General features: G+C 43.7%; 1 protein-coding gene across 1 annotated transcript in view; it reads right to left on the bottom strand.

The window, feature by feature from the left end:
• Positions 1-718: 718 nt before the first annotated feature.
• Positions 719-14,183, bottom strand: part of LOC144781544 (solute carrier family 22 member 6-A-like) — a 573,094-nt gene continuing 559,629 nt past the window's right edge. Inside the window, exon 10 of the mRNA XM_078660449.1 lies at positions 719-1,613. Coding sequence (XP_078516575.1) covers positions 1,529-1,613 — 85 coding nt within the window. The 3' untranslated portion in view covers positions 719-1,528. The remainder of the gene's footprint in view (positions 1,614-14,183) is intronic.

Below are 14,183 nucleotides of genomic sequence, written 5' to 3'. Positions count from 1 at the left end.
ATTGTTAAATATTCTTGCCAATTTTTTTTTGCTCTTTGATTCTATTAATTTTATTTTGTGGTTGCTATTTTATTCTCGACAGAGAGATAGAGTAACACATTAATATACTTTTTCTTTTGCTCTCTTTCTAACTTCCTGATCTTACAAATATTTTCTAAAAATGTAAAGTTTTTTTTATAACTTTCTAATGTAATTATCTACTTAATGTAAATGCCAGTATTTTAATTTATTGTACTTGTGTAATAACTTAATACACTTTATCCCTAAAAAAAACCTTATGCTCACACAAGCGGTGAGGGATTCTGAAAGTTTTAGGCAGATTCCCTTTGGCCACAGAAAAAGCTGTTCCTCTTACATCAGCCATCGCCCCAGGAATTGCCTTATGATCCATTAGAAAATTAGAATGAACACTGCCAGTCCTTCTAGACAAGCACAGATCATTAGAGAAACAGAATCATAGTCGGGTAATTGTGAATAAAGGAACATTTTTCACTGAGCTGGTCTGACTGATATCAGATAGACATCTCAAGCTGCAGTCTTGTTTTTTATGACGTTACTAAGAAATCCAAACACATTTGTAACACATGCTTTACAAAAATAATTTCTTTGCTGAAATGCCTAAAACACACATGCATATTTGTTACACTCAATGATAATCAACAAGGAATCCTGCCACAACAAGCAGTTATAATTTAAATAGAATGGAACAGGTAAAATGCCAGGTTAGAAAATGGATTTATTACTTTACATCTGTAGCTTAGATGCAAGGACGTTTCTAATAAAGTGGTTTGGATATTCCAACACCTAAAGTAGGTGTGGAGAAATTGAAGAGGGGCGTTTAATAGTTGTTGTCAAATAGGTTTGTTGGGTGCCCTTCTGTCACAGAACTTGTACGGTGTCCTAAGTATGCGAAACCTATACCATGTCCCTCTATTTTCGCTTCCAGATAGATAATTTCCCTCTTGAAGGGATCCCCTCAATTACTTTCCTAACTGGAGGTATAGGTTTATGGGTGGGCAGAAAGGCTTTATACCATTAAGATTACACAGTTAACAATGTATCCAGACTCAGAAAACACAGCAAAATTCAGGGTCATGTGTAGGTTCATTGAAAGAAGTGAGAAAGTAGCACACATTGTGCAGTAATATGTTGACAAAAAATGGTAGGGGAACTTTTGAGTGACTGATGGGGAAAGTGAATATCTATAGTGGGAATTAAAACTTGCCTCTGAATACTATTCTGTAGACACATCGGCCCTATTCTGTGTCTGGAGAATTGTCAACTCAAAAACATTATATCTGACTGATTACACATGTAAATCTGGTTCTTTTGCACACACTTGAATCCAGGAATCAGAGGCCAGCCATTTTAAAATAGAGCGAATTTCCATGAAGACATCGTGTGGATTGTAAATATATTGGACATCATCACAATTCGCTGGCATTGAACTGTTGCAGGCAACCCCTCTGAGGCCTGTCCCCTTCTTAACGAATCCTCCTCATTTGAAGAATCTCTTTTTTCATTCTAGTTATCCGGCTGGGTTTGTCTTCTCCATCTCTGTGCTCTTCAGAAGTATTGTTTCTTTTTGTTCCTCATCATTCACTTTGGTTTTACTGTGTGTTTAAAAATGATGGAAATGAGAAGAAGGCAAAAGATCGAAATGAAATCAAATGCAAATAAAATCTAATGCACATACATGTGATGTAATAAACAACCTTAGCTTAGAGGAACTGAAATATCATGAATATTAAATGGGCACACATAATGTGTTGCATGTCAGACATCCTAATTTGCCCTAAGCTAATTTATTCATGCTTGTCTTCTCTGTTTTCTCATAAAATATGGGTGTATGTAAGTATGGATGCTCTTCGTGGACAGGTAGCAGTGATCCACAACATTACTGAACACATGTCTTAAACAGAGCTTTCATGTCTGGGCATATAGAGGACTTGGCTAGGATGGTTCCAATTTCAGAAGTGTGAATCCCTATTAGGCAATTTTTAATCATCATCTAGAGATAAGAAGTCCAAAGTGACATTACTAAACATCATAAAAATTACATTAGTATTAAACATGCCCTTTATTTGTTAAAAAGTTTTGATTGTGGATTGATATTTTAGTTGATGGTATTTGTTCTAACCTCTTAGAGCAAAATCCTTGCATAAACCTAGCATAGAAAGTTAGGAACCATAAAAGGGCCAACAAGTTTAAAGAATGGGTTTGTGAGGAAAGCCTCTTTAATAAACACCTGAGCAGTCAAAATCAGCTCCCTTGTTCTGAGTAGGGCTACCAGTGTTAATTGTGCATTAACCAATAAGAAAGATGTTTCTGAATATCGATTTAGCAATGTTTTATGTGTCCTATTTGGTAAATGATAGTCAACTATTTTGTGCTTGCATGCATACTGTTTTTTCTTCCTTTGTAATTAAAATGTGTGTGTCTTGATGGTCAGTGGAATGACCCTCTGTTGCCTTAGTTGTGTCCATGTCTTCACCTATGAGGATACCTGTGATCTAATTAATCAGAAAATGTGTCAGTTTCCATAACCCTAAGCTCACCATATCTAATTATATTACAATACATTGTGCCATGAATAAGATTCAGGGGAATATTATCAACACCCCTGCGGCACATTAATGTAGCCGACCACTTTTCCCCGACACCAGCCGCTACTTATTTACAAGGCCAAGTAAAGCCACCCTGCGTGGCTTTCATTGCCTTGTACATATGTCCCCCATATTAGGCCCTTGTTTAGGCTGGAGTGGTAGCATTCTACACATGTGCATCATCTGAGACTGTTGACTTTTAAGAGATACAAACTTTACAGCGTCAGGCTCTGGTGACTATGCCTATTCCTGTACTCTCCCCAATGAATATCAATAGACTGCAATTTCTTCAGAGTTCTAGTGAAACCCTTATCTTATTGTGGTACGCATGAGAAAAAGAAATGCAATTTTTCCATCTAGTTTTCTTCGCAAAGCATGATGAGTGAAAGAAGACAGGATCTAGCAGTTGCTGCTGTTTCAGATACCTTTCAAAGTCTTTAGACCTGATGTAAACTACTGTTAGCATCATGGGGCGGCAAGCTGACATTTCAAGCAATAACTAGCTCGTTTCAACCTTAGGGAAATCCCTCCAATCAGGGATATTCAATCTGATGGTCAATACTTCAGGCTCTACAAAGGGTGCCTGAACTCTCATAACTTACAGCCCCCATCCTGGCATCCACTGTCTCAAATAGGTGTAGAAAGGAAATAAATTATAAATAGGAGTCCTCAAAAGCTGACAAAGAGAAAAAACATGAATTCTCACAGGTAAGGATCCACTGTTTTTGTTTTGGCCATTGTCCTTGGATATCATGAGAGTAATTCTCTGGAAAAGTCTGCTATTCCATGTGTTTTCCTTGTCTGGATCCAAAGGGGATGAGTTTTGTTCTTTTGTCACTATGGCTTTTCTGTAATTGAATATGTAGTAGGATGTGGAAAAAGCTAAGCCTCCCACCCAAAACTCTCCACTACAAGAAGGGGTTGTCAATATGATTCACCATAATGAAGCACTGACTCTTATATGGCACAATGTAATTATGCACTGCTTCACTGTGAACATCTGGAATGAGTCCAACAGACTTTCAAATGGTCTTCTTCTTGACCTTGCTTCATTGACAAAGTATGGCAGAAAGATACTCTCTAAAATATAGTTTTATTCACTATTATTATTTATTATTATTATTTGCTGTTCTATAACGCGCTCCATTACTCCAGAGTATCCTGGCGCGAAAAAGGAAAAACAAGCAAGTGGCCATCTAAAGGAAACATGACACTAATAGGCTGTTCTAAAAAGATGAGTTTTTAGTGCTTTCTTAAATGAAACAAAATTTTCAGTCGATCTCAGGGAGAGAGGAAGGGCGTTCCAAGTCCTGGCTGCGACAACAGCAAGCGAGTAGCCTCCTAGTCGTACTCGCTGGAAGCGGGGCACACTCAAGAGGTTGCAGCCGGCTGAACGTAGCGGCCGTGTGGGGACATAGCGGCTGAATCTTTTTCTTAGATAGGATGGTCCCATGTCGTGGACTGCCTTAAATGCTAAAGTGAGAATTTTAAAAGTTATCCTTTGAGCAATCGGCATCCAATGAAGTTCCTTAAGGTGTGCTCGCACGCTTTCTCTGCTGGGAATGTTATACAGCAGCCGTGCTGTCGCATTTTGGATAATCTGCAGTCGGGCAACTAAAAAAGCTGGAGTGCCGCTAAAAAGAGAGTTGGCATAGTCGAGCCTAGATAAAATTAAAGCTCTAGCAACCGACTCTCTAGCTGATGATGGCAGATACGGGAAGAACTTTCTCATGGCTTTTAGAGACCCGAAGCACACAGCACACTATATAGTGACAAACACAACAAAGAAATATATCCTTGCTGTGTAGTTAATTTAGGCCATGTTCACAGGCATGATTGTTTAGGGCCTCCTCTCTACACACAAATTTTCAGGGCAACGTCATGGCCTGTATTTTTTCTGTCAATAAATTGTTTTCTCTAAGTACTGACGGGACATTTAGCAGTGCATAATGGGTGTACTATCCAAGAACACAATTTACGAAATGTCTTCTTCTCCGCTTTTCTGTATACTTTACACTTCAAACATTTAGGAATTCAAGTTTAGACTGGCTAGAATACAGTAACTTTAATATCTGATAGAGACATCAAGCCGCAGATTCCTTAACTTTGAATTCTCCCCAGGCGCAAGTCTGTATCTGGAAAATTTCAGCAGTACCTCTGTGCGCCGGGATTCAGCGTTGTATGGCTCAGCAGTGATGTTGTCTCCAGGTATGACATCGGTGGAGCTACATAATAGGCCTGGGAGGTGAATTCCGCTATGTTTGTGGAGTTTTCTGCTCTCTGCTGAGTCCAGAAAACTCGATGTAGTGCAGTAGAGTTGTTTCCTCGCTCGAGCACGTGAATGGTAAGTTGGTGATCACGAGCTGCGGCTCGAGTAGCATTTCTACCAGAGTGGCAGGAAGGTCATCGCGAACAGCAGTTCACACTGTACTCTGCCACTCGCGGAACCCCACTGAGTTTCTTGGGCTCTTTGCGGAGTACCTCGCAGTGAAACTCCTTAAACTATGCCCAGGCCTGTATATAAGTCCCCTCCGGCGCACGGACATCAGTTTTTTCTTTCCAACACTGTACCACGGATCCGGAGAAGCGGTTCCTCAGGTAATTGTTTTGACAGACCTACTTCGACACCTGGTGTCGGTGGAACAGTGTGCCTTGACTGATGTCGTAAGGTTTTAAACCGTGTGAGTCTTTCATCCGACAGATGTCGGTGACGGACCCAAATACAACTTGTTTGTGGTGTTTAGGTGAACACCACAACACCAAGGATTGTGGTTCCTGCCAGAAGTTAAATCCAAAGTCGTTGAAGAAACAGTGGTAAATTGATGCCGGCGCGTGTTTCGCGATCCTTGGAGGCTTCACAGCCTCGGACTTCTTCGTCCCGGGAAGAGAAGAGGGGTCTATCTACAAGCCAAAGCAGGTCTAGAGGATGTTGTTCTCTGAGGAAGTCTAAAGGTAAGAGGTGGTTGAAGTCGCATTCTCTGACTTCACCTCGGGGGGAATCCATCTCCAGGGCTCCTCCCACTGGATAGTTGAGGAAGCTATTCGCGACTCTACCCCCGCATCTCCCTGAGTTTCCAGGAGCTGGGGCGTTGATGGCTCAGATGAGGGAATATTTTGATTCCCTACATCTCATCTTTGTGACCCCATCTGGCGCACCTCAAGGCCCCAAGGAAGTGAGTGGGGCACCGTCCTAGGACTCTTCCTCAGTGATTGTTAGGCCATCAGAGTCGACGGATCGGCGTCGACTGACATCGGATAATGTTGTCTTGGTGTAGGCTCACAGCCCTTCAGGCTCTTTGCCTCCAACGCCGGTCACTGACCAACCGAGTCTGACTTTGACTTCGGCGGCGCCATTCGAAGTTGCCTCTCATTTACCTGTCAACATTGTGTTGGCACCACTTCGCTGTCCTATGACATCGGGGGTGGAAACACCTATGCACCTGGAAGGACTCATTCAGTTTGTGGCTCCTCTTCATGGAGAAGCATCAAGAGGTCCACCTGGGGCAGAACCTTTTCAGCCCATTCTAGACACTGATGTGTTTCAAATTCAAGAGAGCTGGCTCTCAGATCTTTTAAGGCCAGTGGTCTGGACTCTGCCCCTGGTCTTGCCATGGGGACAGAGTAATAGTCATGCATTTATTTCACTGTTTTCTTTGCTTGTCCCTAAGTGGGGATTATGTTTTGTTAGGCAAAGTGTAGCCTTGCTCTGATGCTGTACATGTCCTGGTTTGGGTGACAGTACTACCTTGTGTACTCCGGTGATAAGCGATAATTATAACTTCAGTTCCATTTTTTCTTTTACTTGTGTAAAGATTTTATTTACTCGGGGAGGTTCCCTTGCTTTACTGGCCTTTAAGGAGGAGCTTTCTGCTCAAAAGGCTATCTTTAAGAGAGGTGACTTCCTGTTTGGAAGAGTTTATGTTACATGCTTCTTCAAGACAGTTCAGTATGCAAGTTACATGAACTATGCCAGCTGTAAGCTGGTGTGTAGTGACTCTTTGGTCTACTCTTAGAGTTCAGTGCTTCAAAAAGTTGAAGCATTGCTCTAACTAAGAGCATAAGCTTACATTATTTGTATGCTATTTCCTTGCAAATTCTCCCTTTATTCAAAGTAACAGTGCCTGGTGAAGGCATAAATGTTATAAATGCAGGTGTTTCCTATTCCTACTCTAGTTCATGGAGCTGTGTTTTGGTAGAAAAAGGATTTGTATGAAAGGGTTGGTGCATCTTGTCCCAAGCCCGATGTTAATTTGATGTTGTTGTCCTGAACCTTGGGCAATAGGTCCTGAAGAGTCGGGCTGTTTTTGATCTCGAACCAGGGCGCCAATCATCTGTAAGGGTCTAGGAGAAACACTTTTTAATAGACGTTTTTCCTTCTTCCCTTGCTATTCTTGATCTGATTGGCATTTCCTGTCTTCTGCAGAATATACTTATTATTCACTAAATGCCTTAATTTGTGAGGAATCATAACTGTTGTGGACTCCTGTTTCTTCAAGTCCCCCATCTGTGAGACTTCTAAAACTAAAGTGGCATATTCTAAGACACAGGTCACAGCTGGATGAGTACCCATCTTTCAATTAGACCCACCTTTTATGCACTAAGGGCATTGTGCACAGTTTTGCAGTGTACATTGCACAGAGTTTGTGGATCTTTAAAAATTATCAACTTATTTGAGATCTCATTAACTCTACATTAAGGGGTCTATTACTATAGCGGGAGAATCGCCACTGCCTGTATGGCGGTGGCGATCTGCCCGCCATTCCTCCCCACCCGCCTACCATTTCCCCCCTACCATATTACGATGGCGGGAAGAACCCCGGCGAATGGAAAGACCGTCTGACGGTTTTCAGCCTGTCGACTACTCGACCGGGCGGAAAAGGGGTATAATAGGGTGGCAGTGTCTGCAAGACACCGCCATCTATATTATAATGCAGGCGGGGATTTGCAGGCGGAGATTTGCCTGTGGGGATTTGGCTTCCCGCATAGAAAGGCATGCAGTGTCTGCATGTGGGGGCTGATTGCGGGCCCCCAGGGTGTTGGGTGGGGTGGGGGGTGCACATGGGGGTATCTATGGTACCCCCTTGCATTTGCATGCACAACATGGCAGGCACCACGCAGTGCCTGCCACGTTGTGCATGCAAATGTGCAACATGCCTTTTTTACATTGCGGCAGGTGCTGCTGAAAGCACCGCCCACTGCAATGTAAAAAATGCTGGATGTGCCCGCCTGTGTGGGGGGCGCATCCTAATCTGCATCTCGGGACCGCCACACATATATCGGGCGGTCCCTTTTGCCGTTACGGTGGTGGGCGGACGCCATAGACCCCGAATTGTTCTTTTTCCCATGTCTTTCCTTTTAAATAGCTTTTTTAGTTGTTACTATTTTCTGTATTTATGATTTACATGTTGATTGTTAAAATGTAGCGCTTGCTCCTACGTGTGAGGAAATGCCCTTTTTGCAGGTTCTAACCACCACATTTTGCCTTACTGTTTCTGAATTTTATGCTGGCTAAACGACTTTGTGATGCACTTGACTATGCTGACCAGGCTTCAGTGCATATGCTCTAACCCATAAAAGGTGTATGTTTAATTGACGTATCCCCAATTGACATAAGCTAACATATAAGCAGGTAGCACCAGGGGTCCCTAGGGCCTGTAAATTAGGAGTCGCTCGTATGTAAAAACATGGGAGTACATTATATTTTGTAACTTTCGTGAACTCCCTTTGATGATGTTTGACAGGCTGAGCTCATTTTGGGCTGCTTATGGAAGGCCTTGCACTAGATATTGGTTTTTTTTAAGGAGGATTGTGCTTGATTGGTATTTCAAATGGGCAATAGAACAGCAGTTGACAGGCAGGAGCACATGAGAAATACATAATTCAGAGAGATCGGTGGCCTCTGAGACACTGAGGGAGAAACTCATTCAGTAGCAAATAGTAGCTTGGTGGCACAGTGCTTTGGGACACTTGAAAGAGTAAATAATACATCTGGGTAATTTACAGGAGTTTACTCAGCTACCTGTGAATAAACACACTTTATAATAATATTTACCAAGCAGAGTGGGTTTCAGAAATAGATGCTTATTGGTCCCCAATCATGAGTGGCCATTTCAGCAAAACTGACATTTTAGTCACCCACCCAGTGTATCTTGGGAATGGTAGTTTTGTTTTGAACATGCTAAGCAGTATTGTAAGTGGACAATTGTCTTATCTTTATCGAGCCCTCATTTCTATCCTTCACAGTGCTGTTTGAACAAAAGAAATAAAAAGAGATCTGAGTGACAGGCTTGGAGGCTGTGCCTGACTAAAGACATTGTGAAGGTGGGCTGAGGAAGGAAGGAGTAGGACCGGTAGGAAAGAATGATGACAAGTAGGAGAACAAGGGCTAGGAGGTAGAGTACCAGAGGGCTACGATGACCAGAGCGACAAGGAGAAAGTCAAGAAGAACCAGGCCCAGAGTGACCTAATCTACAAGAACCCCAGTTACCAATGATAGTGGGGGCCAGGAAGAAATAGAAGAGGAACAACAGGGCAAAGAAAGACTGGACTAGAGGTCCTAGGAGTACAAGAGCCAGGGTGAGAAGGATCAGGAAGATGTGAAAAAGAGGCATGTAGAACCATAGACAAAGGTACAAAGGAACAGAAGGACCAGGGGTAGAAAGACAAGAAGGCCATGGACTATAATGATACGGAGGCCTGAGCGCTGCAACCAGGACCAGAGGGACAAGGACAACCAGGGCAAGAAAAAGCATATCCCAATAGGGAGAGCAAAGAGTACCAGTACCAATACCAGGAGACCAATGGAAAGAAGAACCAAAGATGGGAGGTCCAAATCCACAGAAATCAGATAAAGGAGGACCAAGGGGCCAGAAGCGAATTTACAGGGAAGATCATGACCAAAAGAGCTACCAAGAAATCCTAGGAGGTCCATGAGGGTCAGACTCAGGGGTATCCTAAACCAGGGTGACAAGAACTAAATGAACCAGGGTGAGCTGCAACATGAGTGCTAGGAGGACCAGTGCTAGAAGGATGAGGAAGACCAGGCCCAGGAGTACCATTACAAAGAGGACCATGATAGGGAGGACCAGGGACAGATAGACAAGAACAAGATAAAACAGCAAACAAGGACATCAGCAGGACGTGTATGACTAGGATAAGGCAGGATGATTGGGAGACTACGAGGACTCAGGAAACCAAAGATAGTGGTATCAGCACTAATAGACCCAATACATGAGGACCAGACAAAGGGGAACAAGGCAAAGACTAGCAATACTAGGTCTACATGGACCAAGAGCAGAAGGATTAGTAACAGGCACACCAAGAGAGTACATAAACAAGGGGAGGACACATGAACAAGAATTTGGGTGAGGGGGATGAAAAGGTGAAACAAGAGACTTAGGATCTACACCAGGTGCAAGAGTACATGGGAATGACAATCAGAACGACCCAGAAGTACTGGACCAGGATGTTCTAAGCCTAGCATGAACCAAGGGTCAAGGAACATCAGAACTAGCCAAGACTATGATAATCTATGGTGGAACCATGAGGGCAAGGAGCAGGAGGACTTGGGACAGAAGGATCAGGACCACAGTGATGAGGACTATGAATATCAAGACCTGGAGGACAAACACTGGTATTACCAGAGGGACCAGTACCAAGGACATCCATAAGAAAGGAGCATGGAGGACATTGGTAAAATAAAAGGATGATGACAAGGAGGACAGGAAACTGGGCTAAGAGGGGCAGGAAGATCAGGACCTAGGCAACCAGGACTCAGATTACCAAGTGATGCAGAGCAATCATTACAGGTAGCACAGCCAGGGTGAGGAGAATCAGATGTTAGATGGCCAATCAGAATCTGGAAGACCAAGTGGATTGGCCAGCGGTGGCTAGGAGGACCAGTACTAAAATGTATAGGCTCAGGTGGAACAGAACAAGGAGAACCTGTATCGAGAGGACCATGATCAACAGCTGCAGTACCAGTAAGACTAAGAAGGCAAGGACCAGATCCAAGAGGACCAGGAGTACCCAAACCAGAAGGGCAAAGACTAAGAGTACCAGGAGAAGATGTCTAGCACCAAGAGGACAAGAAAGGAACAGACCCAGGTGAAGAAATACTGAGGTACCTAAGATAAGCCAGGATGGCCCAAAGACAAGGTTTGTGTTAACAAGGACAATAGGACAAGAAAGACCAGGACGACCAGGTCCAAGGAGATCAAGACTAGGATGGCTCGTGGACCAGGTTCATGGTAACTAGGCCCAGGAGAAGCCAAATTATGACAACCAGAACCAAGAGGATAAGGGGCAATGGACACATAATATCAAGAAGGACAAGTAATATGAAAATCTGGTTCTGGTTGCCTAAGACGAACAAAAAACAGTTGACTAGTTGGTCAGTACTAGGCCTGGGTGGAGCTCACAGAGTTACTGAAAAACTCCACCAAAGTCCGCGGAGTTCCATGAGCAGATATTATATTCCCGAAAAAAACTGTCAGAGAACATAACTTTACTTGACTTTTGATAACAAAAATCTACCCAATCTATCTCTATATCAAAAGGTGGCGCAAGCGGGCAAGAAATCACAGAATGAAGGCAACGTTGAAAATAATACTCGTGTATATCCGGCTGCGAGAAAGCATTTGGTAGAGATATCCTTATACGCATAAATGCCTATAACTGTTAAGACACGGAAAGTAAAGACAAAACGTACCTTGGTGAATACTGCCACGTCCAAAAACTCCCAGTGTAGTCAAAGAGGAGAACTCGGGGATATGTGTTGCGCTGGTCTCAGCATTAGTGGGATGGTGGTACGCAAGAGACAACAAGCATTGGCATAGCCAATAGGTCTCGCTTTTGGAACCTTATAAGTATTTAGTGATGCAGTACAACATCTTTGGTGCAACAACATTAACTATTGCATGGCTAAACACTTATAAGGTCCCAATGGCGAGACCTATTGGCTATGCTAATGCTTGTTTAATCTGGGTACTCTTTTTGTGTAGTTGGTATGCTAGTGTTTAAAAAGAGAAAGAGACAGAATTGAAAATGTGAGCGTAAGGGAAAGAGAGAGCCTGAACGAGAATGAAAAAAGAAGAACGTGTGTGCGCATGCGCACAATTGTCTGTCTGGAGTCAGAAAGTGGGACTGATTGAGGAGCGCACTGGAAAATGTCCTGGCGCGCCGATCCACAACTTTTAGAAGAATGAAAGCCGAGTCTACGCCTATAGGATTTGGTCATGTTAATTGTATTTTGAATACAGATTCCTACAGCACACGCATTAACCTCCTGGTCTACTATGTGTGTTTCGTCTGCCGAAAGTTGTTTCAGCCAGGCCGGTTTAGGTGGAATCAACAAACAAACAGTAAAGCGGCCTGCAGTGCACACTAGCTTGATAATCAGCACCGAGCAGCGCTGAACTGACTAACTTAGGCAATCCAGACACCAATAACATGACAAAACAAGCTCCCACAAGCACCACCCACAAAATAATGTGTTTCAATATTAAATGTAGGGATGGTAAACTATGCTCCACTGGTGGAAATTTCCCTGATCTTCGGGATCCAAGCAAAGAATGGCATGGCAAAACTTCACAAACTCTACAGGTGGAGTGAAGTTCACCACTCAGGCCTAGTCAGGGCCTTGAGTACCAGGAACAGGAAGACCATTGTGAAGAGGTAAAGAAGGATCCGAGATATCAGGACCGGACAGGGTTGTCAGGCCCAGGAGGACCAGATCAAGAGAGACCATAATCAGTTGGTGTAGAAGCATGGGGTCAAGGAGGAGGAGGATCAGCAGCAGATCTTGTAAAATTAGAACGATTAGGAGCAGAAGTATTACAGTCAACAGGACCAGGAGACCAGAAGAGGTGGAAGAAGGAAGACGAGGGGGTCAGTACTGAGGGTACCAAGAGGAACAGAGCCATGAGGACCAGATCATTGAGGATTAGAGGGATACGCGCCAAGAGGATCAGGAACAGGCTTAGTAGTGCCAGGGGGATCTACACTATGGGACCTGGGCTTAGGGTACTACATTGAGTAAAAAAACCAGGACCTTGGGGGTAGCAGGACCATGGTGTGGAAGATCAGAAGGACCAGAACAGCAAGAGCCAGGAAGATGAAGGGACTCGGGCCTGGATGTCCATGAGAACCAGCACCAAAATAACAGGGCTTAGAAGGGTGCAGATAAGGCTTACCTGAACTAACAGGGCATAGACCATATGGTTCAATGCCAGAAGGATCATGAGAACAAGGCACTCGGCCTGGAGGACCAGGATGATCTCAACCTGGAAGTCAAGTGCTAAGAATGAAAAGCCTAAAAAGACTAGTTCATGAGAGGCCAGGTGGACTGAAGGGAACAGCAGGACCAGGAACTAATATATAATGAATAGATTGAGCAGTGTGAGAAAGATCAGAATGACAATGGTCAAGAGGAGCAGAAGTAAAGCACTAGGAGAATGAGGCATTGAAGGACCAGGAGGACCATAATCAAGAGGATTAGACATACAAAGAGCCACAAAAGGAGGACCAGAAACAAAAGTACCAAAGCTAGTGGGCACGGAATCGTGGAAAGAACAAAGACTGTAAGGACCAGGAATGGGAAGAACAATTAGGCAAAACCTAATTCATAGGGACATAGTTCCTCCATCATGAGATTGGAATGAATCAATTATACTGTGTTGGTGACATTATGGGGAGGGTTCTTTGAAATTGTTTCTATTTTGATAGTGTCATCTGATATTTAGGGTGACATTATGTCACTGGGATACAACATTTGCAGTTCCGGTCTTTGCTTTTACAAATCATTGTTTTCAGGTTATGTATCTTGATCTATTTAATTGAGCTGAAGCAGAATTAATAATTGCATAATATACCAATCCGCTGCAGAAAAGATGTGTTCTGATTAAACCTGGGCGTAAAATCCGTTCCGTTCGCGGAATTTGCGGATTTTCTGCAATTTCGCGGTCCGCGAATCTCGCGAAATTGCAGAAAAATCCGCGAAATTGCGTGCGGGACGGTTTTTCAAAACAGAAGTACATGAAGCACTTACAGGGTTACAGCAGGTGCCCAAGTTGAAGCTAATTTCTTTGTAACCATTCACAAAATGGTTACAAAGAAATTAACTTCAACTTGGGCACCTGCTGTAACCCTGTAAGTGCTTCCTGAGCGGCGCCTCCAGAGTTGTTGCCTACTTGCAACTATTCTCTGACCCAGGGTCAGAGAATAGTTACAAGTATGCCACAATGCTCCAGGCTGGCCCAAAAAAAACCACAACAGGAAGCACTTACAGATAAGGAAGCAGGTGCCGAACTTGAAGCTCAAATTCAGTAACACATTAACCAGCCCCCGGTTGAGGCTGGGCAGGTGTGCTTTCTCCCCATCATCTACAGTGGTGAACCAGAGGGTGCTGTGATGAACCAGAAGGTGCAGTTGTGAACCAGAGGGTGCTGTGATGAACCAGAGGGTGGCAGTGGTGAACCAGGGGGTGGCAGTGGTGAACCAGAGGGTGCTGTGATGAACCAGAGGGTGGCAGTGATGAACCAGAGGGTGGCAGTGATGAACCAGAGGGCGGCAGTGATG

Source organism: Lissotriton helveticus, chromosome 9, assembly GCF_964261635.1.
Source record: "Lissotriton helveticus chromosome 9, aLisHel1.1, whole genome shotgun sequence".
NCBI lineage: Eukaryota > Metazoa > Chordata > Amphibia > Caudata > Salamandridae > Lissotriton > Lissotriton helveticus.
The sequence above is the reverse complement of the archived record's forward strand: the minus strand, read 5'-3'. Positions and strand labels throughout refer to the sequence as shown.